This window comes from Vigna unguiculata, chromosome 5 (assembly GCF_037176805.1).
Source record: "Vigna unguiculata cultivar grain cowpea cultivar isolate G323 ecotype 2 chromosome 5, ASM3717680v1, whole genome shotgun sequence".
Lineage (NCBI taxonomy): Eukaryota > Viridiplantae > Streptophyta > Magnoliopsida > Fabales > Fabaceae > Vigna > Vigna unguiculata.
Genome location: NC_140796.1, coordinates 44915189 through 44942698, shown reverse-complemented (window position 1 = coordinate 44942698; position 27510 = coordinate 44915189). Strand labels below are relative to the sequence as shown.

The following is a 27510-nucleotide window of genomic DNA, read 5'->3' as shown; positions in this document are numbered from 1 at the left end:
ATGTCTAACAAAAGAAGCAAAAGCATCAATAATGTAAAAGTGACTTTTAGTAGAACCCACTCATTGACTAGAGAAAGTGTCATACTCATGCAAGAAATATTTCAAATGATGTAGGATTCTAGTACCTCCTCTAAAAAAAATAAATATATCATCAGCATAAAGAGTATGAGGAGGAAATTCTATCCCACGAGAATCAACCATGGGAAGCATACGTTTTTTAGAAATGAGCTTTGAGATGCCCCTATTAACTTCCTCAGCAAAACAAAAAAACAAAGGAGAGAGAGTGAAGTAACCAATTTAACTTGGATAGAAAGGTGAGCATATTGCAAGAATCCACGTCAAAAAACCATCATGAAAATCAAAACAACACAACATTTGAATTAAGAAACGTTAATTGATGGTATCAAAAGCCTTAATTATATCAATCTTGATGACTAAATTACCACCCTTGACCTTTTTAGATAGAAGATTAATAATTTTAGAAGTAATACAAATACAATCTTTAACAATCTTCCCTCTAATAAAACAATTTTGATTAGAGGAAATTCATATTTCAACCAATATATATTTGTTGCTTTTATTATTCTTAAGGTCATATTGTATTCATTTATTACAAAAATATTTTTAATATCAATTATTATTTTAAGGTCATATTAACGAAATAGGTAGCTTGATTTTTCTAAAAGAGACCAACAATTAGTTCCACTTAAAATAAACAACATAACACAATGCATTATGCAAAACTGATAGTAATTTATGGGGAAAAAAAAAAAACAACCGACAATGCTAGATCACAAGAAATATAATATGTATTTGAGGATTATGATGTATGTTCAAAGCCCATTGTTTTTTCCATTATCATAACTAAAGGTGGTGCTGATGAAATTCAGGAAACAAAAAATTACAGGGGTAAAAAAGCAAAAGAATAAGAAGAAAAAGAGGTAAAAGCTATGGTTTCCCACACCAAACACAAAATGTAAAGTGTGATTTTGAAGACTTAAAGCCTTATTTCCAGCTATCTAATAATCTGTGGATTTCACTAAAGTTCCACTTAATGTTTCCTTTGCAAGGTTTACTTTGACCACAACCTACAAGGTGAACTCAATCATTGCGTCACACATGCAAGGAATGTTGCACGTAGTTTAACATTTATTAATATTTCTCTTAATTCTATTTTAAAATAATTTCTATATTATACATTTCAACAATCTTACTATTATTCGAACATTTTAAATTGTAATTATGATTATTTCATTCTATATATCTCTTTATGTCTCTCTCTTGATTGAGAAAAAGAAAATGCACTAGACTTATAATCTCTCATATAGGATAATAATATTCTATATATACCTTTCTTTTTCCCTTCAAACCATTTACCATAGGACAAAGTGCTTTTCGGACACCACTTTCATATGCATTGAGGAAACAAATAAAAAACCAGACATGCTTTTTCTCTCTCTTCAACATGCTTCCTTCTGTTTTTGAGTTGTAATTTACTGTTATTACGTTGAATTTAAGGATTACGTGAAGTTAATCAACTCTTCTACATTTCCATCTCTCTCTCTCTCTCTCTCTCTATATTGAACAATTCAAATTATTTACATATTTTATACTTTGAAATAACATATAAATAATCATCTCATGCATTTTTCTTTTAGGGTATTGAATTGTGTTTTTTATTGTCTTTTTTTTTTTGGGTGATTTGAAGAAAAGGAAGATTCTTTTTTATGATTAAATTGCAAACTTAGAAGAAACAAAAGAACCATTCTTATGGGGTGAAAAAAGGAGGAAGCAAAAAAGAAAAAAAAAAAGGAAGGGAAGAAAAAAGAAGAGAATAAATGTGAAGTGAGTTCCGACCCTAAGAATATTTGGCATGTGTAGAAGTATTTTGCACTTGTTACGCCTTGATTGCTCATTATATGTTTCCATGTTATGATGATCTGTAAAGTATTTAATTATATAATTAATATTATTTTCAATTTTTGTACCACCCCAAGTCTTCACTTACAGACAAATTAACTTGTAAGCGATATAATTGACCTTTAATATCACAGAATTATAAGTTTCTATGAAACGCATCACTTTATTTATTGGCTATAAAAACAACAACTATAATATATAATAGATTGATGTTAACATTTAAGTATCATAATTAAAAGTAATGTTGTACCCTGTGGAATATGTCTAGATTCAGATACTCGTGTTAATTACTATATAGAGAAAGAGTTTATTTGTTAATCATGTTAGAGTAAATACTGTTGTACTTACTAAATAATAAAAAAATCAAGTTTATTATTTCTGGATGTGCTTTTTCTTGTGTACCAATAATGGGTTAATTAATAAGAGGTCATTTTAAAGGTTCAAAAAAGTTTTAATGTAGAATGAATAGTTAACATTTTTAACTGTAAACATATAATTTTGAGTTTAATGTGTGACAACCTATATATATTTAGTTCTTGAAAACTTGTTAGTTTAAGTGTATTTTTGAAATGAAATAATAAAAAATAATAATAATAATAATAATAATAATAATATAAATTGAAATTAAAGTTACAATCATTGTGTACCAAAAACTGAAAGAAACAAGAGAAAAGTTTGTTGAGACAATGTTATAAATCAGACAGAGAATACCATGTAACTAATGGTAATGCTAATGATGAGTGCATAAAATTTATATTTATAGACTCAATTGAAATACCATGAAATTATTCATCTTTTTACATCTTTATTTACCATAAACTTATCCATAGAAATTATTGATTTTTATAATACATAACTTAAAAATAATGTTTTAAGTGTTCTCTAATTAATTAACAAATAAATGTAAAATATATTATTACATAAAAAAATGAATAAAATCTTCTTTTACAGTATATGTGTCCTTCTCATTGAAATTTATTTAGTCCCATTAAATATTATTTTCACATATATTTGTTGTCGACAATATTTGTTTATCATAATTCGCACATATTACTAAAGTTTACTAGATTTAGGAATCCTCAATTAATCTGTAGTCATTATTTTATTTTGATGTTAGTGCAAGAAGAGTCTAAAGTTTTTCTTAATGAAATTACAGAAAACTACAATATTTTCAATAAGTTAATATAGCTTACACATACAAGGTTTAATTTTTTAAAAATTCCTCATCTGTAATCTTTCGAGTCATTGAATAAAACTATCTTAAAATTATATATAATGGTTCCAATAATTCTCGATGTTCTCATGCAGCTGTCATCATTTAAAAAATAAAACTCTATGCGGGGAAACTAATTAACATAAGTTTGAAGCTAATTATAATTAGCATACCCATTTATTCATTTTTGGGTACAATAATTGAAAGATTAGGTGCCATTTATTTTGACCAAGAAAAGGAATTTGGGAGGTCCTTAAATGGATATCCCTAGCTTAATTTAGATTACTCAATGTAATTAACTTTGGGTATTCATAAGTATTATAATTTGGGTTATTGGTGGAAGAAAAAGATAAGATGGGTTTGAGATATAATGATGTTGAAGATGAAAATATATAACAATAATCTCAAAAGTTAAATAAAAAAAGAAAGAAAGTAAAAGATAAGAAGAGGATTAATTTATTAAAACAAAGAATAAAATATAATAATACATCATCCTTAATGATAAAAAAGAGGTTTAGTGATCCCTACCTATGCATGATTCAGGTGAGCCTTGTAAGTCACCACTTTTCAAAGTTACAGTGTTTATCACATAATGACACAGCTTTACCTTTTTAATTTGTCCCCAGTTAGTATAATCAAATGTTCCTAAAATTCCTCTCGTGAATGTCTTTGTTGTCATGGTAGCTTTGAAATGTCAAAAATAAAACAAATGTGTTGTTGAGTGCTAATCCAAGACACAATTATGGTGCCTCACTAAAATGCAACACGCTTTCAGGAACATAAACTGTTCCAGAGACAATTTCAGGAACACAAAAACTTTTGTTGGTAAACATCTACCATCTACAGTCTTGTTACTTTGAACTTAATCGTCAAATAATCATGCTTATGTGCTTCATTATATGCTAATATAATATTCATGCCACACTAATATATTTCTTAAATAAGAAAAAAAATATTTTTTATTTTTGAAATTATTGTGTTGTAGATGAGAAAGAAAATCTGACATTGGAATTAATATTTAGCTAACAACGATGCAAATGGGATTGTTGGTGGGAATCAGCTCCGGGCATGGAACATGTTCGTGACAAAAATATAGAGAGGGGCTTTTTTGTCTTTGCCTTCATAACATATATTAAAAGTTTTTTTTTTTTCCTTTCTTAATGATGAATCGTTTTAAGAAAATAAAATATGGTTTCTCTTTTTAAAAAGGAAACAATTTATTTATTTTAAAATAAAAGTGCTGACAAATTGCAATGATATCATGATCTATTCCATTATTAAAATGTGATAGACATATGGCTAAAATATACCTATATAGTTATTTTCTTTAAATTAATATTTAAAAATGAGATTTACTCCTGACATCAATTTAAAACAAAATATAAAAAACTGGTAGCAAAATTTAAAGTCAAAAGCACCCTTTATTTTTGACAAAAAAGTCGTAATACCCAGCCAGGAGAAGACGTGGTCTGGGTTCTTATTCATTGAAAGATTAAAACTAATCTTGCACGTCTGGTTAGATTTTAATGTATAATTAGATAATGTAGTTAAAGGAAGCAATATATTATTATGACGTCATAATTGATTTTAACCCCTGTAGAAATATTTGACGTTGTTTTGAATTCGTAAACGGGAATATGAGAATGACGTAACGGGTATGATACATTAATGTATGGTAAGAAGTTAAAATGAAAAATAATTGATTAAATTAAAGAAGTTAGAGAAAAGAGTAATAAAGATTATTTAGTGAAGAAAGAGGAAACAGCGTTAGCCAGTGAGGAGTCCCTCACCGAATGAAATTGTTATTTGTTAGTAGTTGGAAGTCCAAAGGGAGAAAAGAGCGCACGAAACACAGACAGACACAACGCAAAGGAAAAACGGCGAAGGAGAGAGAGAGAGGGTAGAAGCATTGATTATATGATGAAACGCTGAAAAAAGAAAAAAAAAGGAAAAAAGAAAATTGATGGTGCCTGCGTTGTGTGCTACCACACCATAGCATAGCGATAGCAGTAGGAACAGCGATATAGCGTAGGCTCTGGAACCACCGAAACTAATTTCTGCTTTCTGCTTTCTGCTTTCTCTCTCGCATTATTCGTAATATTATTATGTGCTTGTGGAGTGTTGCATCTCATTCGGGTCGGATCTAATCGGTGGGAGTGATCGGATCGATTGGGCATTTTCATTGCCAATGGGAATGCCCAATCCCAATCCCAATCTTCTGAACCCTCATCGTCGCCACGAACCATGAGCAAAGCCCTGGGAGAAGAAGAAGACGAAGAAGAACAAGAACGAGACCAGGACCAAGACCAAGACTGTTTCTACGACTCAAACGACCGTTTACTCTCTCTCTCCTCCTCCTGTTCATGCTCCAACTCCAACTCCGACAACGACGAAACCGAGAACGAACCCCAGCCCCATCGAAACGACACACTCCCCAATTTCCCCCTAACCAACAACTACGACATATGGATCTCCCAACCCACCTCTGTCTCCGAGCGACGCACGCGCCTCCTACTATCACTCGGCCTCTCCTCCCTCACGCGCCAAAACCCTCACCCTCCCCCACGCGATCGCGTTTCCCCAATCCGATCCAAATCCGACGTCACCACCACAAATACAACCACCACCACCGCCGCCGCCGCCACCTCATCCTCCGCCGGCGCCGCCAATCCTAGGCCTCCGAACCCCAAGCCTCCTTCCGAAGAGCTCTGCACGATACGCGATCTCGACAACGGGAAGGAGTTCGTGGTGAACGATTGGGAGAATCTGCGGGAGGTTGCCACGGGGAGGCACTTGACGATGGAGGAGTTCGAGATGACGGTGGGGCACTCCCCCATCGTTCAGGAGCTAATGCGGAGGCAGAATGTTGAAGAGGCTAGCGTCGATTCCAATGCGACTGGCTCCAAGGTGAAGAAGAAAGGTGGGGGGTGGTTGAAGAGTATCAAGAGTGTCGCGAGCTCCGTCGCCGGGTACAGGGATCGACGGAGCAGCGATGAGAGGGACACCTCGTCGGAGAAGGGCGGCCGGCGGTCCAGCTCCGCCACCGATGACAGCCAGGACGCCGCGTTTCACGGTCCGGAGAGGGTGAGAGTGAAGCAGTACGGGAAGAGTTGCAAGGAGGTGACGGCGCTTTACAAGAGCCAGGAGATTCAGGCGCATAGTGGGTCTATTTGGAGCATTAAGTTTAGTTTGGATGGGAAGTATTTGGCGAGTGCTGGTGAGGATTGCGTGATTCATGTGTGGCAGGTGGTGGAGGGGGAGAGGAAGGGGGAGCTGCTGCTGCTCGATAGGGAGAAGGGGGAGGATGGGGGGAGTGTGAATATGTTTTTGGTGGTGAATGGGTCGCCGGAACCGACGGCTGCGGCAATGCTGTCTCCGCTCAGGGATGTGGAGAGGAAGAGGAAGGGAAGGTCCAGCGTGAGTAGGAAGTCCTTGAGCCTCGACCAGTTTGTCGTGCCGCAGACCGTGTTTGCACTCACTGACAAACCAGTTTGCTCCTTTCAGGGACATCTTCATGATGTTCTTGATCTCTCATGGTCTAAGTCTCAGGTTAGCTTCCAATTTTCATATGGGTCTTGATGTTCTTTGGTTCTAGAAAAGTGTTCAATTTCAATGTGTCAGTATAACTGTACCGAGTATTTTGCACTCCTGTGTTAGATATGCTTTTGTACATTATTCATTTTTTCTGTTAACTGAACAATTCGCATTTACTGAACTGTTGGAGTGAGTTTTCTGCTCTGTATCTATATCAGAAAGGTTTGACGTTCTTAGATAATTGATGGGAGTGGGACAGTTTTTAAGTGGTTGAAAAGGCATCAAGGGATAATAAATATGGATTTCAAATTGTGTTATCTGTTGTGTTTTATAAGCAGTTTAGGCAACGATGATTATCTTTTTGAGTGAGGTTCTACCTTATTTTGTTTCGTGTTTTCTGGTTATTACATTGAAAGGTATTTATGTGCAGTTCATGAGCTACTACGCTATTTTTAGTTTGGGTTGAGTCGTTGTAATATGTATTGTTGGATCAAGTGGATAAAGTTCTGGCCCAATGAGAAGGTTTCTGGATTCTTCTTTTTCCCTACACCCCGTCAGGTTGATTTTGGTTTACAAAATTTTGATTTTAATGGGTATAAATCGGTCTATTTTTCCTATAGAATTACATTTCTATTTTTGGCATTTTTTAGAAAGGAGTTTAAAAATGGTTAATTTAGGAAGGTAACTTATAAACTACGGGGATGGCATTTGTGTTAATATAATTAATGGTTACTTTGACAATAAATCCTCTGGGTATGTTCAATTTTTCCAGCAATTACTATAGTGAACAATAGATATGGAGATAATTTGGATTGTCTATAAAGAAACGAGTGTTGGGAAGTCCTATATAGCTTGCCTCAATTCTTAGGATGTAGCTTATATATTTGTTTTCACTTGATGTCAATTTGTTTTAAGATGAATTCTGCAAACGAGAGCTAAAACTTACTGCTCAAGAGTGCTGAAGAGACACAGTATATCTGCCAGTCAGTGACGTGCTTAGATTCCCGTTTGTATCATGGGAGTGTTTTTCAGATGGTTTATTACTACCATTGTGATAAATTATTGAGATTTGTCTTTTGTTTTAATCTTATCTAGAGGTCATTTTTCATTGTTTCCTATGTAAGTTTAAGGTAGTGTTTGGTAAACCTAAAAAGAAAAAAGAAAAAAAAGAAGAAAGACATTGACTAACTAGGTACTGAGGTCCTAATTGAAATTGTTATTAGTAGACCAGTCAAATTTAAAAGTCAGTTTCCAAGTCAAACTCAAAAACTGGCCTAAAGCATTTCTAAACTAAGTTGCTGTAATCCTGTCTCTTTTTCCCTTATAAGAAATATGTATTTATCTCCCCTTTCCTTATAGACTTGGCTACATGTACCAAATAATATTTGTTGTTGCACGTTCAAACCCGATAATAGAGAAATGGGCAATATGTGATACTGGTTGTAATTTATATTGTTTGATGAAACCATCTTTAACTTTGAAACATTTGATCAAAACTTTTTACTTGATTCTTTTCATACCGAAACACATCTTAAACCTCAGCATCCTTGTTTGAGTTATACCCTATAGATAGAGTCACAATAATGTGGGACTAGGGTGAGCACCTTTTGCAGTGGTTGAAATTTTATGGATGAATTGTAATGGTTGATATTTATTGCAGGCCAAAATGTTGTCTTTGAAAAACTTCCATTGGAGATATCTTTTATTTATTTAGAGATCTTTATTATTACTGTGTCAGTTGAGAAATCTTTAAAATCTCAATAGTTGTGAACAACCAGTACAATATATTCTACGAATGAGTTAAAATGCATGTATATTTAGATCATCCTTTTAATATATTTTCCCCCAATTTTTCTCAGCACTTGCTCTCATCTTCAATGGACAAAACTGTGCGGCTGTGGCATCTGTCTAGCAAGTCTTGTTTGAAAATATTTTCACACAGTGACTTTGGTGAGTAAATGCAGTTATTACATATTGCAATACTCTCTCCCTTAATTTTAGTGGAAATCATATGCATTAATTAATATCAATGGCAGATCACTCGTATATTTTTCTGTGTTTTTACTTTTTATGATTGTTTATTTTGCCTGTTCCCAACTACCGACTGTATCCGATTCTAAGTTCATCCTATCCCTATCCGATATTCTTCAAGACATCCCCCTTATTTGAGGATTTGATAATCACATTGTGGTATACAGGCAGTTTTATTAAAATGTCGTCTCTACTGCAAATAGAACTAATTGTACAAGAGCTCTTTGATGTCCATTAGGGTGGATTAGATTTTACAATGAATCCCCTTACCTCCCTACTGACTCCATTTTCGTTCTTTGCTAATTAAGATTTTTGCTTCGATCTTTCTTTCTCTCTGCCACAGTAACTTGCATCCAGTTTAATCCTGTTGATGATAGATACTTCATTAGTGGATCTTTGGATGCTAAGGTTCGCATATGGAGCATTCCGGATCGAAAAGTTGTTGATTGGACAGATCTACATGAGATGGTCACTGCTGCTTGTTATACACCTGATGGCCAGGTTGGTCTAAGATTAATATGAATCTTTTTGAACACTCAGAAGTACCATTTTATGTTCAACTGAGTTAAATTGTCTGGTTCAGGGTGCACTGGTTGGTTCATACAAGGGTAGCTGCCACTTATATAATACATCTGGTACTGTCAGATGCTTTTTTTTTAGCTGTGTCTATTTATTTATATTTTGGTGATTGTGGGGCCACTGATTATCGTTTTGTTTTTTCGTTCAGAAAATAAGTTGCATCAGAAAAGTCAGATCAATCTGCAAAACAAGAAAAAGAAATCACATCATAAGAAAATTACTGGATTCCAGGTAATGTAATGAATAATGATTTACTGTTGTGCTTTATGAGATAAGCTACTTTTTTGTATCTATCCAAAACATTGAACGGGGAAAAAGCAAAGTAAAATAAAATAGGAGGGCGTACAAATTTAGTGGATTTGCTTTGACTCTGTACTTGTCTTTCTATCTAAATTTTTAAACAGTTTGCCCCTGGAAGTTCATCAGAGGTACTTATCACATCTGCTGACTCAAGAATACGGGTGGTTGATGGTGTTGATCTGGTCCATAAGTTTAAAGGTATGTAGTCATATAAAGTGAAAATCTATTTAAAGATAGTATAACGTGTGAGAAAACCATTTGGTACACTGCTTTTATCTGCATCAAAATTTGTTTTGTTAATTGTGTCAAAGAAAAACATGATTATTTTTCATGTTTTGTCTGGAGTGGGAGGATATTTGTCTCTTTCTTATCAGACGTATATGGTATATTTATTTGGACAGATGAAAAGGTTGTGCGGTCTTGCTAGCTTATCAACTTAGTCTAAAATGGCAACAAGTCTTCAGTATTCTTATTTCCTTGCTGCTGATCAAACTGATGCAAGTTTTATGCAGGCTTTCGGAATGCAACTAGCCCAATTTCAGCATCCCTCACAGCAAATGGTAAATATGTTGTCGCAGCAAGTGAGGACTCTCATGTATACATCTGGAAAAATGAGGCTGATTGCAGGCCGAACAGAAGCAAAGGTGTCACTGTCACACGATCATATGAACATTTTCACTGTAAAGATGTGTCAGTGGCCATTCCCTGGCCTGGTATGGGTGATGATGCATGGGACATACAGGATACATTTTCTGGAGAACAACCCGAGCTTGATAACAATGTTGATGAAGTTGCATCAGCCAATCATCCTCCTACCCCTGTAGAGGAAAACTTTGTGAGTGAGGGTTCAAGATCTGCATCTGGTTACAACAATAGTCCACGCCATGCAACCATTGCAAGTGCCACAAATAGTTACTTTTTTGATAGAATTTCTGCAACCTGGCCAGAGGAAAAACTTGTTCTGGCTGCAAGAAACCAAAGCCCTCGTGTGAGTATGGATTTCTCTAATGGGGCAAGTCAAAAAATGTCAGCCTGGGGAATGGTGATTGTAACTGCCGGCCTTCGAGGGGAAATTAGAACTTTCCAAAATTTTGGATTGCCACTTCGGATATAAGAGGTGGTGAAAGAACGAAGATGCTTATGATCATATGGCGGTTGATTTCACCTTCTCCATTTGTTGGTGAAAAACCTGTACAGAAAAAGTGGGTGAGATTTGTAATATTAGCGGGGTTCATTTATTTTCTTTTCTTGTTCTTGTGCGTTGAATGAAAGATAGGTTGTCATTCCATTCAGGCACTGAGGGGGATAAAGGGGAAATTGTCAAACAAAAAAAAAAGAAAAAAAAAAAAGTTACAGCAGGAAATTTAGAAACCGATGGATGTAATCGGCAATTGTAGAGTAACGCAAGCACGGAAAAGCTTATTGAAATTAGAAATGATGATTCTTTTACAGATTTATTTGTCTTGAGCTTTGTTATGGAATTCTATATTTTGTCCAAAGCGAATCAATTTCAATAAAGCAGCATGGCTGCAATTTAGTGTTATGTGTGGCTTTATTCAGTCCAGAATTTTATTTACACAAGATAACCTTGACAAAAATTTTACAAGATTTATTTTGGTAGCATGACGTGCAATATTAATCTACAGCTCTAAGTAGCAATATGAACCATTTGGTCCTGAAATAAAAAATGAGAATCACGGGAGAGATTTAAAAACAATACAACCTGACTAAACTTAGGTAAAATTTCACATCATTTTTAATCTAAAATTTTAGAACAATAAGTTTATGGATTTATATATTTATTAATATTTTCTTGTTTATTTAATGTGTGAAAATCAGACTTGAATTTCTAGCATAACTAATGTCATTTTATTTAATTAAAAAAAAATGTTACGCACTTGGTGCATGAGGAGCTCCAAAATCTTACATTCCAATTTACCTACTCATAAAAGGATACCAAGTCTTCTGCTAAAATTGGGCCTTTTTCTTGTTTTCTTAAGTAGGAATTATAGCTTGCAAATTCTTCTTGCATCTCATGTTCTCCACATGCACCCGTACTTTTTAAAATACCCATATTATCCTTCTGGAAATAAATTTCGACAATGAGTGTTTGAAATTGTTGCCGTGGTGGTTCGTGCGTCATCTTGTGATGATTGCCGGTGATTGTGTTTATGTATTGCATTTGATAAGTTTTCACCGTATCATCTAGAGAATTCTCTAATTACAATTTTTGAAACTTCAAACTTTTTTATTTTAGAATAAATAATTTAAAATATAAATATTATCAAAAATATAATATATTAATGAATGTGTAATACACATTTGTTTTTTTTTTTACGTTGAGATTAATATAGAATGTAACCACGTTTCTACCTTATAAATTATCAAATGGAAACATACTTTTAATTTGGTATGTTGGTAGGCTCAATAGTTCATTGTGCCAATTGGGTTATGAACCAAAAAACAGTGATTAACATTCCCTTAACAACATTAACATTTGCAAAGACAAGTATTTGGACCATGGAGTTTCTTCAAACATTCTAGTTTCTTCATTTGTGACAGAAAAAAATTACCAACACCCATACCCCATGAAGAAAGCTTCCAAAAAAAAGGACTCAATTCATTCAGATTTTATCTTCTAGGACCTACCACCACTCCTTCAATCACTTTCAGCACTGATATTTACACTCCATAGGCCATAACTACTAGTGGCTCCTATTGCCAACGGATCAAAATATCCCTTCTTAAGAAATCCCAAACTCCACACTCCATTGGTTGCTTTGAAATGACGTGGCACATGCACATGCTGCAAATTATCTTATCCACTCATATCATCACAAACATCATTTCATGTATATATATTCATTTTCAGTGCACAAACATGAACCACACATTCCATTACCAGTGGTAACACCACTTATACTAACTTCACTACGTTCTAAAACCCAAAATCCAGTTTCTAATCCTTTTCTTTTTCTTGCAATGGCTCTCCAAGCTGCTTCTCTTGTTCCTGCTTCTTTCTCTGTCCCCAAAGAGGTTAGCTTTAATTTCCCACCAGGATGCTGTTGTTTCTTCTTGTTCATTGTGTTTGGTGCTTTTTCCTTACAGATAATTGGATCATGTCATTTGTGTTTGCAGGGAAAGAGTGGTGTGTCTCTCAAGGATTCTACACTGTTTGGTCTCTCATTGTCAGAACCTGTCAAGGCTGACTTCAGCTCCTCTGCATTGAGGTGCAAGGTAGTTCAATTAATGCTTTACCAATCTTCTTCTCAATTCTCCATTCAACTGTTTCTTACTAAACTCTGAGTAGTGGACATTAAGAAAGATTTAATTTTTGAGCAAATTATACTAACACTTGGGTTGCCCACCACACCCAATGAAATCTTACTAATTCCTTGTTTGTGGGAGTACAATGTGTTTTCTGTGGGTAATTGAGTGTCAATGTCAATGAAATCCATTTTGAAGAATATAAGAATTAGTCTATGGATAAAAAAGGAGATATGGTAGAGAAATTTAAGAAAATCTCAGAGCATGACAGTATAATTTGCTCTTTTATTTTTTCTTTTATTGGAAATCCATGTTTTAAGGTTTCTCATGTGAAATGACCAAAACAATATCTTTATCTCCGTCACATATGATAAGTGTTACACTCTTCTATACTATTGTTTAAATAAACAAGAATTTAAAGTTAATTTTATACATTTGTTACACCTTGTTATCTATTTATTAGCTTTTACTGGTTCGTGTAAAAAGATTAGAACGACACTTGTTATTGGACAGAGGGGGAAGTATATTCCAGTCAGAAACTGAATAGTTTTTGGAACACACGAATTAGAATGCTTTAGCCTCTGATATGTCCTTATACTTGTTTGAAATGGGATTTTATCCGAATACTATAAGAGATTTTGCTAACAAACAAAATACTAGTTACTGTGTAATCCACCTACCCTCCTAAACAAAAATGTTTTGTGGACATTTATCTAACTTTTTTTTGTTTCCCCCTCTCTCTATCAGAGAGAATCCCTGCGAAAAATTGGTGCTGTGAGGGCAGAGACAGTGGCTACAGCCTCTCCAGCAGTGACCAAGTCTGCACCAGAAGGCAAGAAAACATTGAGGAAAGGTAGTGTTGTGATAACTGGGGCCTCCTCTGGATTAGGCCTGGCCACTGCTAAGGCTTTGGCTGAGACAGGAAAATGGCATATAATAATGGCCTGCAGGGATTACCTGAAAGCTGCAAGAGCTGCAAAATCTGCTGGCATAGCTAAGGAAAATTACACTATCATGCACTTGGACCTTGCCTCTCTTGACAGTGTGCGCCAATTTGTTGATAACTTCAGAAGATCAGAAATGCCACTAGATGTGTTGGTTTGCAATGCTGCTGTTTACTTGCCAACTGCTAAGGAACCTACATACACTGCTGAAGGCTTTGAACTTAGTGTTGGAACAAACCATCTAGGACATTTCCTCCTTGCACGCCTGTTGCTTGAGGACTTGCAAAAATCTGATTACCCTTCAAAGCGCATGATCATTGTTGGTTCAATCACTGGTCAGTTTATTGAGAATTCTAGTTCTTATCACACTTTATTTGGTTGCATTTTTGTGCTGATCATTGTGTGGATTCAACAGGGAACACCAATACATTGGCTGGTAATGTACCTCCCAAGGCAAACCTTGGTGACTTGAGGGGACTTCAGGGTGGTTTGAGTGGGCTGAACAGTTCAGCCATGATTGATGGTGGAGACTTTGATGGTGCCAAGGCATACAAGGACAGCAAAGTCTGTAATATGCTCACAATGCAGGAATTCCACAGACGATACCATGAGGAAACTGGAATCACTTTCTCATCGCTCTACCCTGGTTGCATTGCCACAACCGGTTTGTTCAGAGAGCACATTCCCTTGTTCAGAACTCTATTCCCTCCATTCCAGAAGTACATAACCAAAGGCTATGTCTCAGAAGAGGAAGCAGGAAAGAGACTTGCTCAGGTAGCAATGACCCTCTAAGGTCATAATGATAACAAGAGCTTGAAGTTTTCAAGTGTCTTTATATCTCATGTGTTGTTGTTGTTGTATTTTACACAGGTTGTGAGTGATCCAAGTCTTACAAAATCTGGTGTTTACTGGAGCTGGAACAAAACATCTGCTTCATTTGAGAACCAGTTGTCACAGGAGGCCAGTGATGCTGAGAAGGCTCGTAGGGTGTGGGATATCAGTGAGAAGCTCGTTGGTTTGGCCTAAGGGAAGAGCCTCCAAAATCCATGTTCTAAAGACCTTGCACTTGCATGGAGGAAAATGATATCTCAATAGAGTGGATAAGATATATCCTACCATTTCGAATGCCTTAATGTTGTTTTGTTAGCTAGGTACTTCTTTGCTTTGATGTAGGGTGTTGATTGTGAATCAAGACTCAATAAAATCATTGACCCATGAGGGTGTGGCCATCTTGCTCAAAACCTCTGAAATAACTGTGCATAGTAACTAAAAATTGTAAAATGTGGTGTAATCTTTCAAGTTTTTCGTTAATTGTCATTTATAAGTGAGCTTCAGAAAATATGGCATAATTAAGATCTTGATCCATATAAAGAGCACCAGCGCATGCAACATGCAAGGAGAAACCAGAGAGGCTATACTCAGAGCTTCTTCATCTGAAGTAGCAAGCAAGTTAACTAGTTGAATAGAAATATTAATAACATTATGAATGAAAAAATAAATCTAGATATTTTTTCATGTGTAGTTATATGTAAAAAGCCATTCTTGTTCTTTTTTTTTTATCTTCACGTCACGCTCATTAGTCACAATTTCTGTAAAAAAGATAATTATTTGTTAAATTCTCTCAAGAATTAATAAAAATAAAATCGTTAACCAAGATGTATATGCTAACCAAACATTTTTTTTTTTTTGAAAGCTGGAACATGCATGATGCATAACAGTTTACTCTCCCATACATATCATATAACATAACAGAGCCACAACTATAAAGTTGCAATTTCTTCTCATATTTCCAAAGTTTTTCATGATAGATATGTGTAATTTAATATACATCATCACAGTGACTCAAAGTTCATAGCCTGGGAATTTGGCCATTTGTGGATCAACCATGTCTAGACAAGTATATGCCATTCCTCCAAGACCTTCAAATAAGGAATAGGGGCGATCTCCTCCATGCATCTTTCCTTCTGAGATCAGTTTTTGTGCCCTATCAAGTAGGAAACAAGCAAATGCTTTGGCCCTGTACAAATACTCCTCATTTCCTGTCAAGCTGAAAAGAGAAAGGAAGACATAGGTGTTCCCACTGATGCCATGACAGATCCCAACTCGCTTAAGCAGACCCCTCTTCCATACTACTTCCCCTGCATCTACAGCTGCTTGCAAAAATTCCTTGTCCCCAAAAACCTAATTTGATGGCAAAGATTATAGCATGAGATGTGAACATGTATTTAGCAGCTAGGCTCAATAATGATTGCAAACTTCTGCAATTTAGAACATAAGAAAACCAGAAGTGAAACTTAGTTTTTTGTTTGTACAGGAGTTTGACAAGTGAAAGGAATATGATTTCTGCTCTGAGCTACCCTTAAGAGTAGGAACACATTCTTCTTAGCACAATTTTTTGCATCTCTTAAAACTTAATGAAATCTACAAAATTATGAAAGGGATTCATTAAATAAAACGTAAGACCCACAAAATTTTATGATTTCCAATAAATTTTAAACAATGAAAGAGTTTGTCAAAGAGTATGTTCCTAACATTTCTCTAACTTTAAATACCAACTGAGATGCATATACCATTTTCAGCTTCAGTGCCACCATATTCACTAGTATTAGTCATTCTTTTCAAAGGCAACGGTTTTAGTCCATTGTAACCAGATTCATGCAAAGTATATAATTCATGAGTTCCCTTCATGCCTCTATGGAAACACTTTTTCAAGGGAACAAATCACGTCATATGCTTAAATGATGTAAAATATACAACCAGTATCTTCCTTTCAGACGTGACAAATCATATCTCACAGGAATGAACACACTAAAATGATGCAAAATTTATAACCAGTAGTTTCCTTTCAGAGATGAAAAATCATATCTCACATGAATGAACACACTACATCCGATAAGACTCTGCAGACAGTACGCATTTGAATTTGGCAACTAAGGAAAACATTACCTCAGCTGCCTTTACAAGGGTAAGAGTGACTCCAGGAGCACCATGACACCAATGCACAAGACGGTCATTTTCACTTCCTTCGCTGGAGGGATAATTGCCACTTGGGAAACGATTGTTAATCATGTAATGTAGGGTACCCTTGACTTCTTCCACCTCATCTGGCTTGAGTTCCATGTCCATCAAAACATGCATAATTCCTGCAAGTCCATGTGCAGCACCCCAGTATTTCTTTCCATGCCATTCATACATCAGAGGACATCTTCCCTTGTGACCTAATTGTCTGCCAGTCGTGATAACTTCATCCACTACTGATCTCTACTGAAGTTAAAAACCCATCTTGTCAAAATAAATTGCAGAGTAAAAAAATGCATGAGACTCATCATGAAGCACAACGCCTTATTACCATGTGGGTAGTAGGTATTGTGTTGTTACCAATATGCTTGTTTAAGAATGAACAAGCCCATAGGTAACCTGTTCTCCCATACAATAGCTCATAGGGCGAATCACGAGGTATTACAATCTGTTCTAAGCAAAGGCACATATATGAAAAGAGTTAAACAACTTGATTCCGTGTATAAATAGGAATTATCACAGGGATCAGAAATACAGACAACAAAATACCTCTTTGAATTGTCTCAGGTAATAGTCAAGTAGCCTTTCATCACCAGTAAGCTTAGCTACAACAGCACCAAGAGCACAAACACCGGCACGCCCACAAAGAAATGTCACACGGCTGCAACTCATACATTAGAATTTAGAAAGTTAAACCAAGATCATCTCATTTCCCATATTGGATTGCAACCAGCATTATTAACAGCAGATGGCAGCTTATAACACAAACCAAACATCCAACAAAAAAATATGGCAGATGATATTGTGGATTATGGTAGAAACATTCTAGTTATAATATGGACAAAGCACGACAGGCAACAGTATAATGTGTTTCAAACAACGCTATTGTATTCCAATCTAACCATCAAAAGCAAGCAATCCTTAAAACCTAAAACATAAACGCTATAATTAAACAATTTAGAGTTTAAGCCAACCCTTATTAGTGGCTATGTCATAACTCATAATACCCTTAGACGAATAAAAGAGAGAATACCTAGAATCTGCTGAAGCAGAATGACAAGCCTCAACAATCTCAGAGCACAAGTTAAGATCATTCCCATCCTTGGTTACTTGGTAGGCCTTGAAAAGCAGGTATGCTGTTCCAAGAGCCCCCGTGTAAAGGGTATAGTCCTTCACACGCTTCCCACGTGATCCCCATGTCTCCCTCACCACCTGAACTACAAGTACAAAACACTTACAGACCGACCCAAGAAAGGAACATCGCTAAAGCTGCTAACTTGAGCCTACCCAAAATCAAAGAAAGCTAATCGAAAGAAACCCACAAATTCAAAACGAAGTTTTTGAGTACCGATTGTTTCAAGTAAAATGCAGACTCTTGGAACTTTGCAGATAGGGCTTGGTAAGGGAGAGAGAGAAGGGCCGTGAGAGAGTCCGTCAATGGAATTTGGTCTGCTGTCTCTGCCATAAAGGGTGGCATCTCGTTTGGAAAGAACCGATCGGCCATCTCCGGCTAACGGCGGTAGAACTCGCCGGAAAACGGTATAAACTGTATTTTCAATTAAATCTTTCTTGTAAAACAAAAGTGATTTACATTAAAATGTGTAACAAAATAGAAAGAAAAAGAGAGGAATATTTTGGAGTATACCATGCTAAATAAAGTAAAAGCAGTTCAGTAAAAGTAATAAAAGTTATGTTTTTATACTTATACCTTCTCCAAATTGTTTTAAATTTGTATAAAATTTAAAATTTATTTGTTTCAAATTGTTTTAAATTTATAGGTTCTTATTTGCGTGTGAAAATTATAATTAATCTTTTTTTTTAAATTTTGACCAAATTTAGTCTTCTAACCTTCTTAAATACACGAATTTAATCATAAAATGTACGTAAATATTAAATAAACTTAACAAAAATTGGTTCAAAAGACTAAATTCACACAGTTTTAAAGTTGAGGGACAAAATTGGGTCAAAGATTTGAAAATGGACTAATTATAACTTTTACTGAAAATTAAACGACCAAAAACATTTTTAACTCTAAATGTATTTATAAGTTTAAATTTTAAACTTATTTGTTTTAAATTGTTATAAAATTGTTTAAAATTATTTTAAGATTTTACATTTGAATTTATATAATATTATTTTTAAACCAACTCTAGAAATTATTGAATTTTATACATTTTAAAAATAAATAATTATTTTGTCATCTATATCATTTTCATTTAACTTTTTTCCTTGAACTATCCTTTGATGGTTAATTTAACTTTTGGGTTGTGTAGATAGGAACATAGTAAGTGGTGGAACTCTTAAGGGGAGAATTGTGATAGGAGTTTTGCTTAATGTAAGGGAAGCTAATTTAATTTTTTAGTCTAATGTTTTGTTTTTTAAAATATATTTATTGGTGGTATGATTGTTGTGTTTGAATGTTGTTGCAGATATAAGAATTCCTTAAGAAAAGTATAAGTTTAATGCATAACATATGTAGTGGTGATATTTTCCTTGGTCTAAAGAAAGTTAAGAATTTGTGAGGAAGAGATTTTTTTTTTTTTTGTCTGTACTATGAAGTTTCCAAGAGGGGGTGAAAATACTTTACTCTAAATGAAGATTTTCTGCAACTACTTTACTCAAGATAACTCTAATGGTAGTCATATTGACAATAAGAGAGAAAATTTGTGTGAAGGCAATTCCCTGTTTCTGTTGAAACCCTTTTACTACGAGTTTAGCCTTATATCTTCTGTTTCCATCTACTTCTTCTTTTAACCTATAGACCCACATGTTTTGCAAAACCTTCTTTCCTTCTAGTAGCTTGGTTAAATACCATGTTTTATTCTTCTAAAGAGACTTTATCTCAACAAAATGCTCTGGCTCACCGACGTCAGTCAACAACAAGTAATGTAATGAATGAGAAATCTTTGTGGTGCTACAATTATTCTACTAGATCTTCTAATCAAGACTTTAGGAGTTCTTGACTCTACTACTTGTTCAAGTTCTAACTCATGCTCTACTTTTATATTCTGCTTTTTGTTTACTACATCACTTTCTGGAATTTCTTCTAATGATATTTGATCTAGCTATTTATTTTCATTTATGAATTCTACAATCTTGTCTTTATAGAACATGTTTTCATTAAAAGTATCATTTCTACTTCTGATAATTTTCTTGTATTGATCATTCCAAAATTTGTCGTCATATATGTTAGATCCATAACTAATGAAATAACATTGTTTTGCCTTAGGGTCCAATTTATCTTTACTGTTAGAGTCTAAAAAAATGTATGAAGCACAACAAAAAACGTTTAAGTGTGAAAGATTTACCTCATTTCTAGACTATATTTCTTTCGGTAATTGATAGTCTAAAGGAATTTATGGTCCTCTACTTATGAGATAGGTTGTCATGTATATTGCAAAAATACCTTGGATAATCCTCATTGGATTCTAATACATCTTACTCTTTCATTTAAGGTTATGTTCATTCTTCTACCACATTGTTTTGTTCTAATGTTCTTAGAACTGTCTTGATCACTCTGATCCTATTCTCTAAGCAAAACTTCTTGAATTCACTACTCATATTCTCTACCATTATTAGATCTCAAACATTTAATCTCTAAACATGATTAAGTCTCAACCTCATTTTTCCACCTTCTAAACACAAAAAACATAAGATTTATTTTTAAGAAAATAGACCCATACCTTTCTTGTAGAGTCATCAATGAAGATTACATAATAGTGTGAACCTCTAAGGGATTTCACTGAAGCTACCCTCCAAACATCTGCATGCACTAGTTTAGTCTTTCAACTTTAGACATTTTACTTGTTTTGAAGAAGTTAACCTTTTTCTGCTTTCCAAAGATACAATGTTTACAAGGTCCAATGTCAACATGCTTCAAATTAAGTATTTTACCTTTTGAGATCATTAGCTTTATTCCTTTCTCACTCATATACACAAGCCTATAATGTCACAAAGAGGAATTGTTGCCAACTTATGCAATTGATATCATATCCTTATCTATAATCATGTAAAGACATCATTCTTTCTTTACACGAACAACAACAATATTATCTTTCATTACCTTCCAATATCTATCTCCAAAAGTGGTGTAATGCCTTTGATCATTAACCTGCTCTATAAATATTAAGTTTCTCTTTAAGGCAGGAATATACTTGACATTATTTAAAGTCCACATGCTTCCATTAGAGGTTTTGATGTTAATCTTACCTCTTCCTATAATATCAAGAGATTTTCCATCTGCAAGGTAGATCTTCCTAAACTTTCCTTAAACATAATTAGATGATAGTTGTGACGCCCCGGCTACTATATTAAATAATTATTATTTGATAAAAAAGATATGGAATTAATTATTTTTTTGTACAATAAGATTTTCTTTGAGAGGATACCAACAATAATAAAGCTTCATATTCATATATATATATATATATATATATATATATATATATATATATATATATATATATATATATATATATATATATATATATATATATATTACATCTCTGTAAGTATTCATGAAATATTACAAAAATATATATTTGTATAATATTAAAATTCCTACATCAGAATAGAAGATTATATATATTTTTAATATCTCCTAAAGATATTCATAGAAATTATTCATAAGTTAATTTTCAGAAGATCTACCAATAATATCTCGAACAACTCTCACTGAGCATGTTCCTCTTCTGCTGATGCAGCAGGTACATATGAAAGAAAATATGAAAGTAGTGAGTTCTTTATAAGCCTTAAATATCAATCTTAATAAACTCAACAAACAATATAGATACTAGGGGCCTAGAATTGGACCTACAACCACTAAACTTGATCTTGTTTTACCAGACATATGGATCCATATTCCACTTCTAATGATCCATTATAAACATCAAAAGTTACTTTGGGAAGTGATTAGGTAGTTGAGTATTTCTCATAAAATATTGGTACAATCAGAATTATTTCTTTCTCGTGAATATTAGCCATTTATCGGCCCACAAAAGAGATATATACTCACTACCTAACATTGGCGATGCTGAGCAGGTATCAGATAGTCCAAAGTTTGGCCTATGAATATTCTAGTCTAGTGCGCTATTATGAGCTATCCAGATATTCACCTACTTGGTAAAACTTCCTTAGACCCCACCATGGTCCTTGCCTTTCATCCCGTGGTGTACCAAACTGTGACTTCCCAAATACAACACTCTAACATTGGTTTAATCTCAACTTATTGAAACCAGACTTAACTCTTACTTAACTGACATACTCTTGGATATTTTCAAAGGTCATAAAATGTGATGACTATCAAATCATGTCATTATATAAACTATACACAAAGAATATAAAATAACAATAAAATGTACATGTAATTTTCTTCTGTCTAAGCTCATTAAATAAAATAATGATAAAATAAGAATCAAAGCAAGAACTTTAAATAAATAAAAAGATAAGGATTAAAATGTTATACATAAACATAATAACAAAAATATAAATTAAACAAGACCAGTGTGTAACTGGAGATATATTAAATTAAATAAATAAACATGACCAGTGCATAATTGGAGACCAAATAAAATAAATAAACATGACCAATGCATAATTGGAGATAAATTAAATAAAATAAATAATCAGGACCAGTGCATAACTTGAGATAAATTAAATAAATAAATAAACAGAACTAGTGCATAACTAGAAATAAATTAAGTAAAATAAATAAATAGGACCAATACATAATTGGAGATAAATTAAATAAAATAAATAAACAGGACCAGTGAATAACTGAAGATAAATTAAATAAAATAAATAAACAAGACTCGTGCATAACTGGAAATAAATTAGACAAAATAAATAAACATGAGCAGTGCATAACTAGAGATAAATTAAGTAAAATAAATAAATAGGACTAATGCATAATTGGAGATAAATTAAATAAAATAAATAAACAGGACTAGTGAATAACTAAAGATAAATTAAATAAAATAAATAAACAAGACCAGTGCATAACTGGATATAAATAAAATAAATAAACATGAGCAATGCATAACTGGAGATAAATTAAATAAAATAAATAAACAAGAGCAGTGTATAACTGGATATAAATAAAATAAATAAACAGGAGCACTACATAACTGGAGATAAATAAAATAAATAAACAGGACCCGTACATAATTGGATATTAAATAAATTAAATAAGTATGACTAATACATGACTGGAGATAAATAAAATAAAATAAATAAATATAAGAGGATAGTAAATGAAAATAAGTTAAATGGAAGTAAATAAAATAATATATGATTCAAAATAAATAAGAGATTAATATAACACCCATGAGTTTATCAAGATCAATATAAAAAAAACTTAACCTCACTCCCCCTAACTAGGGATGTTAACGGGGCGGGTAGGGTACGGGTAGTAGCTCCCCCGTACTTACTGAATAAATATTCGTCCCGTACCGTACCCGTACCCATATCCATCGGGTATCCGTTATGCGGGTACCCGTCTATTGTTTTCATATCCGCGGGTATCACGGGTACCCACGGGTATTTACAAAATTATTTAAAAAATAAATATTTAATAATAAATTCAAATAAAATAAAATAAAATACATTATTGTCATAAATTTTAAATAAAATTCAAACAAACTTAAGTCCATACAGGTCCAAATAATTATAAAAATAAATATTAGATGACGTTCAACACAATGGAAATTCTTTCATTAATATTTTGATCAACATGCACACTTCCTCCGATTGAATCCTGAAAAAAAAATCAAATAATAAACCCCAACTGTCACATGCCAAATATTTTTATTTTGATTTCATTATTTGACAACAAACATACCATAAACGTCACTATCTTTGATATATATACATGTATATATATGTATATATATATATATATATGTATATATATATACATATGTATATATATATATATATATATATATATATATACATATATATATATATATATATATAAATAAATAAAAGTCATGCATGTGCTTTTTTTTGTCAAAATCCTTATTACTTACATTAATGAGATCATGTTTATCTCTTTTTCTTTCTTCTTTTTCTTTTTTCTTTTTCTTTTTTCTTTTTATTTTCTATTTTTTTCTTATCTCTTTTAGAAGATTCTTCATTTTTTTATACACACACCTATTTTATAATATTTTAATTAATATATTTTTATCTAATATATATATATATATATATATTTATTGTTAGCTTTGTTTTCTTCTTATTGTTATTTTTAATAAGTAAAAATTATATCGTGATAAAATATATTTTTAATGTTTAAACTATATTTAGATAAAATATGAAACATTAGTAAAAACATAAGATTTTCTAATTATTTTATTTAAAATAAATAATACAGTTTATTAAAAGTAGGGATGTTACAATAGTTCTAAGGAAGGTGTAGTATGAAATGACACACCTGAGTCAATAATTCAGGAGTCAATAGAATTAACTACATATTAGTGCATTTGCAATTTCATTAGTTGTTGCATTTGCTGATTGATCATCATCTTGTTTCTTTTTATTGTTGTGTTTCCTTGAAGCTCAACATTGATTTGTAAAGTGACCATTTTTTGTCAATTCCAACAAGTGATATCATTTTGGACTTTTGTTTATGATCTCCCTCTAGACTTGATCTACCTTGGCCTTGATTATGACCTTTCTGGCTACTTCTTTCTCTAATTTTAGTAATCAATGTTGAACCAAAATTAAAATTGGAAGATTCTACTAAACTTTTTCTTGCGAACATCTTCACTTGAGATCAAGTCGCAGATGTTATCAAGCTTCAACTTGTTATTACTTGCAGAATTACCAACTTTAGTAATACTTTCACTTGATCATCAAAAGTTATCTACACTAATGTCAATTGTGCAATAATTGTATTAAATTCACTAATATGATTAGTGATAAGCTTATACAGAAGCTTTAACCACTAAAATTACAAAAGACACATAAATTTATATTATAGTCCACTTAAAACTATTAATGATCCACTCAAGCTAAAAATGATCCACTACTTAAAGGTTGATTGTAACTGAAAAATGCTCCACTCAAACTAAAGCCCATTAATTGGTTAAGCCAAAACACAATTTGGTCAGTCAATTTTACAAAGCATTGGACCTTTATTTAAATAAAAGAAACTGCAACAAATTGGTATATTAGTCCTTCTCCATTTGGGCCATAATGCGATTCATATCAATTAATAACGAAGTTACCTTCACCCATTTTGAGATTGACTAGCTTGCGAATAAAATACGCTTTATTGGTTGCAAATAACTTCTCATGCATATTTGACAACGCCTACATCAAAGCTACGGTTGTTTTCTCATCCATGATGTTTAACGCAATTTGACTACTCCATGTCATCTGGCATCTGCCTTGTTAAGGGTAGATACAACTTCTTCTGATATAGGTAGTCCGCTTTTTGCATCTTCTAGAACCCAAAGTCATTGTCATCAAACTTCTTAACCCTCACCTTTGCTTCTTCCAATGTCATTGCTTCTAATACTTCTCTAAAATGAGATTCCCAAGAAAAAACTAAATCTTTTCTGATGTGGAAGATCAAACAAAGTTGTAACCATAAAGCACACTAAGAAATTGGCTCTTGATACCAAATGTTAGGAACAAGACAACAAAAGGAGAGAAAAATAAACGACACAAGAATTGAACGTAGTTCAATACGTCCATGACTATACTAGGAAGTATTTTTATTTCAGTGTGTATTTCAAGCTTTACAAAGGGTTGCTTATATAGCAAAATAGAGAACAATGTCTTATAGTACTAAACAATGTGAGACTAAATCAAACTCCATAATACTAGCATATATATATATATATATTGATGTATAGTGTGTATTGAGTATTACTTAGGTTATAATTGATTTAATTGAGATATAATATGTATCAAGTATTAATACTTTTCTTTTTAACTATGTAGATGAAGATATTAGAGATAAGAAATTGATAAGGATTCTTGTACCATCTTATGATAATGCTTGTGAGCTAATCGGTGAAGGTTTTTCACCATTATTCATTTTGAAATTACTAGAATGGTGCAAGTTTTAAGAAAATATCACATATGGGCAAGTCGTGTCAAGTAGGCACAACTTCATAACGAAGATGTCGTATCAAGCTAAAGCGACTTCACTACAGATGAACTGAGATTGTGTCAAGTTATGATTACTTTTGTGAAAAAATCATCTAAAAGTAAAGTCTTGTCATGTTGACACGACTTTAGTTTTGGAATGAAATGAATTGAAGTCGTGTCATGTTGTGATGACTTCAGTTCTGAATGAAATGAATTGAAATCTTGTCATGCTATGACGACTTCAAGTGTCATGCTATAACGACTTCAATTCTTCGTAACTAAAGTCGTCACAACATGACACTACTTCAATTCATTTCATTCAAAATTGAAGTTGTCACAATAGACACGACTTCAATTCATTTCATTCCAAAATTGAAATCATCTCAAGTTTGACGACTTCACTTTTAGATAATTTTTTTATGGAAATTGTTATTATTTGGCAAGATTTAAGTTCATATATAATTGAGTCGTTTAAGCTAGACACAACTTCTTTGTTGTGAAGTCTTGTCAACTTGACACGACTTGTTCATATGCAATTTCTTTTTAAAACTTGCACAAGTCTACTAATTTCCAAATGAAATTACACAAGAATGATGAAAAAACCAACAATTGAATGAATATACTTTAATTTTGAGTTTACGGTTAGTGTTTGGTGGATATACTTAATACTTATTTTTTTTGGAAGTAGTTGAGTTATGAGTTAAGTATATAAGAAATTACAATAAGTTAATTATACCAGAATGCAACTCTATGGAAAAAAATTAGAAAAAAATGTTAATTTAGTTAATTATTATTTTATATAGTTATAATAAAATTTTAAATCATTATCTTATTCTTCTTAACTATGTTATTTTTTTTTATGATGATTGAAAATATTACAAATATAATTTTTTTTATATAAACTTATTATTATATCTTTAAGTCATCCTTAATTTTATGAATGAATATTTTAACATTTAATTTTACATTTAGTTAATATGTAACATAGTTTAGAATATTTTAAACCCAATTTATTTATATTAAATTATAAATATATATATATATATATATATATATATATTAAATTTAATACTATAAGTTAGTTCAATAGTTATTATTTTGGTTTCTATATTTGGGCCAAATATTTAATTATTTTTTAATATTTTTTTGAATCGAATTTGTCTTAGTTTTCTTTAAAAATTGAGCATCCTTTCTCTTAAACAATAATAGTTTTTCTCACGATAGTTGTAATAAGACGTGTGCTATAACCTTCAATTGTAAATGTGGAGATGTAACAATTTTGATAACAACCAGAACTTTCAAGAATACTAGGAAATGGTTTTAAGGTTGTCCTAACTACTATATTATATTTATGAAATTTTAGTTTGTTATATTTTTTTTTAATTATTTGGTAATAATAAATATTCTGATATGGTTTTGTTCACACCCATAATTGAAATCGGGTGGGTTGCAATTACTTCAAATGGTGCTTTGAATATGTTAGTGATGAATGGTTGTGTGTGTATATGATGATAGAAATTACTTTAAACATTACATTGATCTATGAATACACTCATAAATGCATAAATAGACAATTGGACTTCAAAGTAACAATGATGAATGTGT

The 27510-nt window shown here is 32.7% G+C and overlaps 3 protein-coding genes across 3 annotated transcripts; 2 read left to right on the top strand and 1 right to left on the bottom strand.

Moving 5' to 3' along the window:
- The first annotated feature begins 4929 nt into the window (after positions 1 to 4929).
- On the top strand, positions 4930 to 11120 carry LOC114184865 (Transducin/WD40 repeat-like superfamily protein). Its single transcript, XM_028072230.2, has 7 exons — positions 4930 to 6682; positions 8527 to 8617; positions 9042 to 9199; positions 9282 to 9333; positions 9426 to 9508; positions 9682 to 9775; positions 10090 to 11120. Exons 1-7 carry the CDS (start codon positions 5378 to 5380, stop codon positions 10689 to 10691), a joined length of 2385 nt encoding a protein of 794 aa, XP_027928031.1. The 5' UTR covers positions 4930 to 5377; the 3' UTR covers positions 10692 to 11120.
- Positions 11121 to 12442: 1322 nt separating this feature from the next.
- Positions 12443 to 15029, top strand: LOC114184884 (protochlorophyllide reductase, chloroplastic). Its single transcript, XM_028072267.2, has 5 exons — positions 12443 to 12613; positions 12716 to 12814; positions 13592 to 14123; positions 14204 to 14562; positions 14659 to 15029. Exons 1-5 carry the CDS (start codon positions 12560 to 12562, stop codon positions 14812 to 14814), a joined length of 1200 nt encoding a protein of 399 aa, XP_027928068.1. The 5' UTR covers positions 12443 to 12559; the 3' UTR covers positions 14815 to 15029.
- Positions 15030 to 15495: 466 nt separating this feature from the next.
- Positions 15496 to 18419, bottom strand: LOC114184885 (lanC-like protein GCR2). Its single transcript, XM_028072269.2, has 6 exons — positions 18155 to 18419; positions 17840 to 18018; positions 17356 to 17467; positions 17138 to 17254; positions 16735 to 17049; positions 15496 to 15969 (listed from the first exon to the last, which is right to left on the bottom strand). Exons 1-6 carry the CDS (start codon positions 18308 to 18310, stop codon positions 15631 to 15633), a joined length of 1218 nt encoding a protein of 405 aa, XP_027928070.2. The 5' UTR covers positions 18311 to 18419; the 3' UTR covers positions 15496 to 15630.
- Positions 18420 to 27510: the final 9091 nt, after the last annotated feature.

Coding starts and splice junctions, on each gene's coding strand:
- LOC114184865 (XM_028072230.2), top strand. CDS start 5,378: ATGAGCAAAGCCCTGGGAGAAGAAGAAGACGAAGAAGAACAAGAACGA. Junction 8,618..9,041: donor ATTTTCACACAGTGACTTTG/GTGAGTAAATGC, acceptor TCTCTGCCACAG/TAACTTGCATCCAGTTTAAT. Junction 9,200..9,281: donor GTTATACACCTGATGGCCAG/GTTGGTCTAAGA, acceptor TGTCTGGTTCAG/GGTGCACTGGTTGGTTCATA.
- LOC114184884 (XM_028072267.2), top strand. CDS start 12,560: ATGGCTCTCCAAGCTGCTTCTCTTGTTCCTGCTTCTTTCTCTGTCCCC. Junction 12,614..12,715: donor CTTTCTCTGTCCCCAAAGAG/GTTAGCTTTAAT, acceptor TTGTGTTTGCAG/GGAAAGAGTGGTGTGTCTCT. Junction 12,815..13,591: donor CCTCTGCATTGAGGTGCAAG/GTAGTTCAATTA, acceptor TCTCTCTATCAG/AGAGAATCCCTGCGAAAAAT.
- LOC114184885 (XM_028072269.2), bottom strand. CDS start 18,310: ATGGCCGATCGGTTCTTTCCAAACGAGATGCCACCCTTTATGGCAGAG. Junction 17,050..17,137: donor CAATACCTACTACCCACATG/GTAATAAGGCGT, acceptor TAACTTCAGTAG/AGATCAGTAGTGGATGAAGT. Junction 15,970..16,734: donor CCCTTGTAAAGGCAGCTGAG/GTAATGTTTTCC, acceptor CCATCAAATTAG/GTTTTTGGGGACAAGGAATT.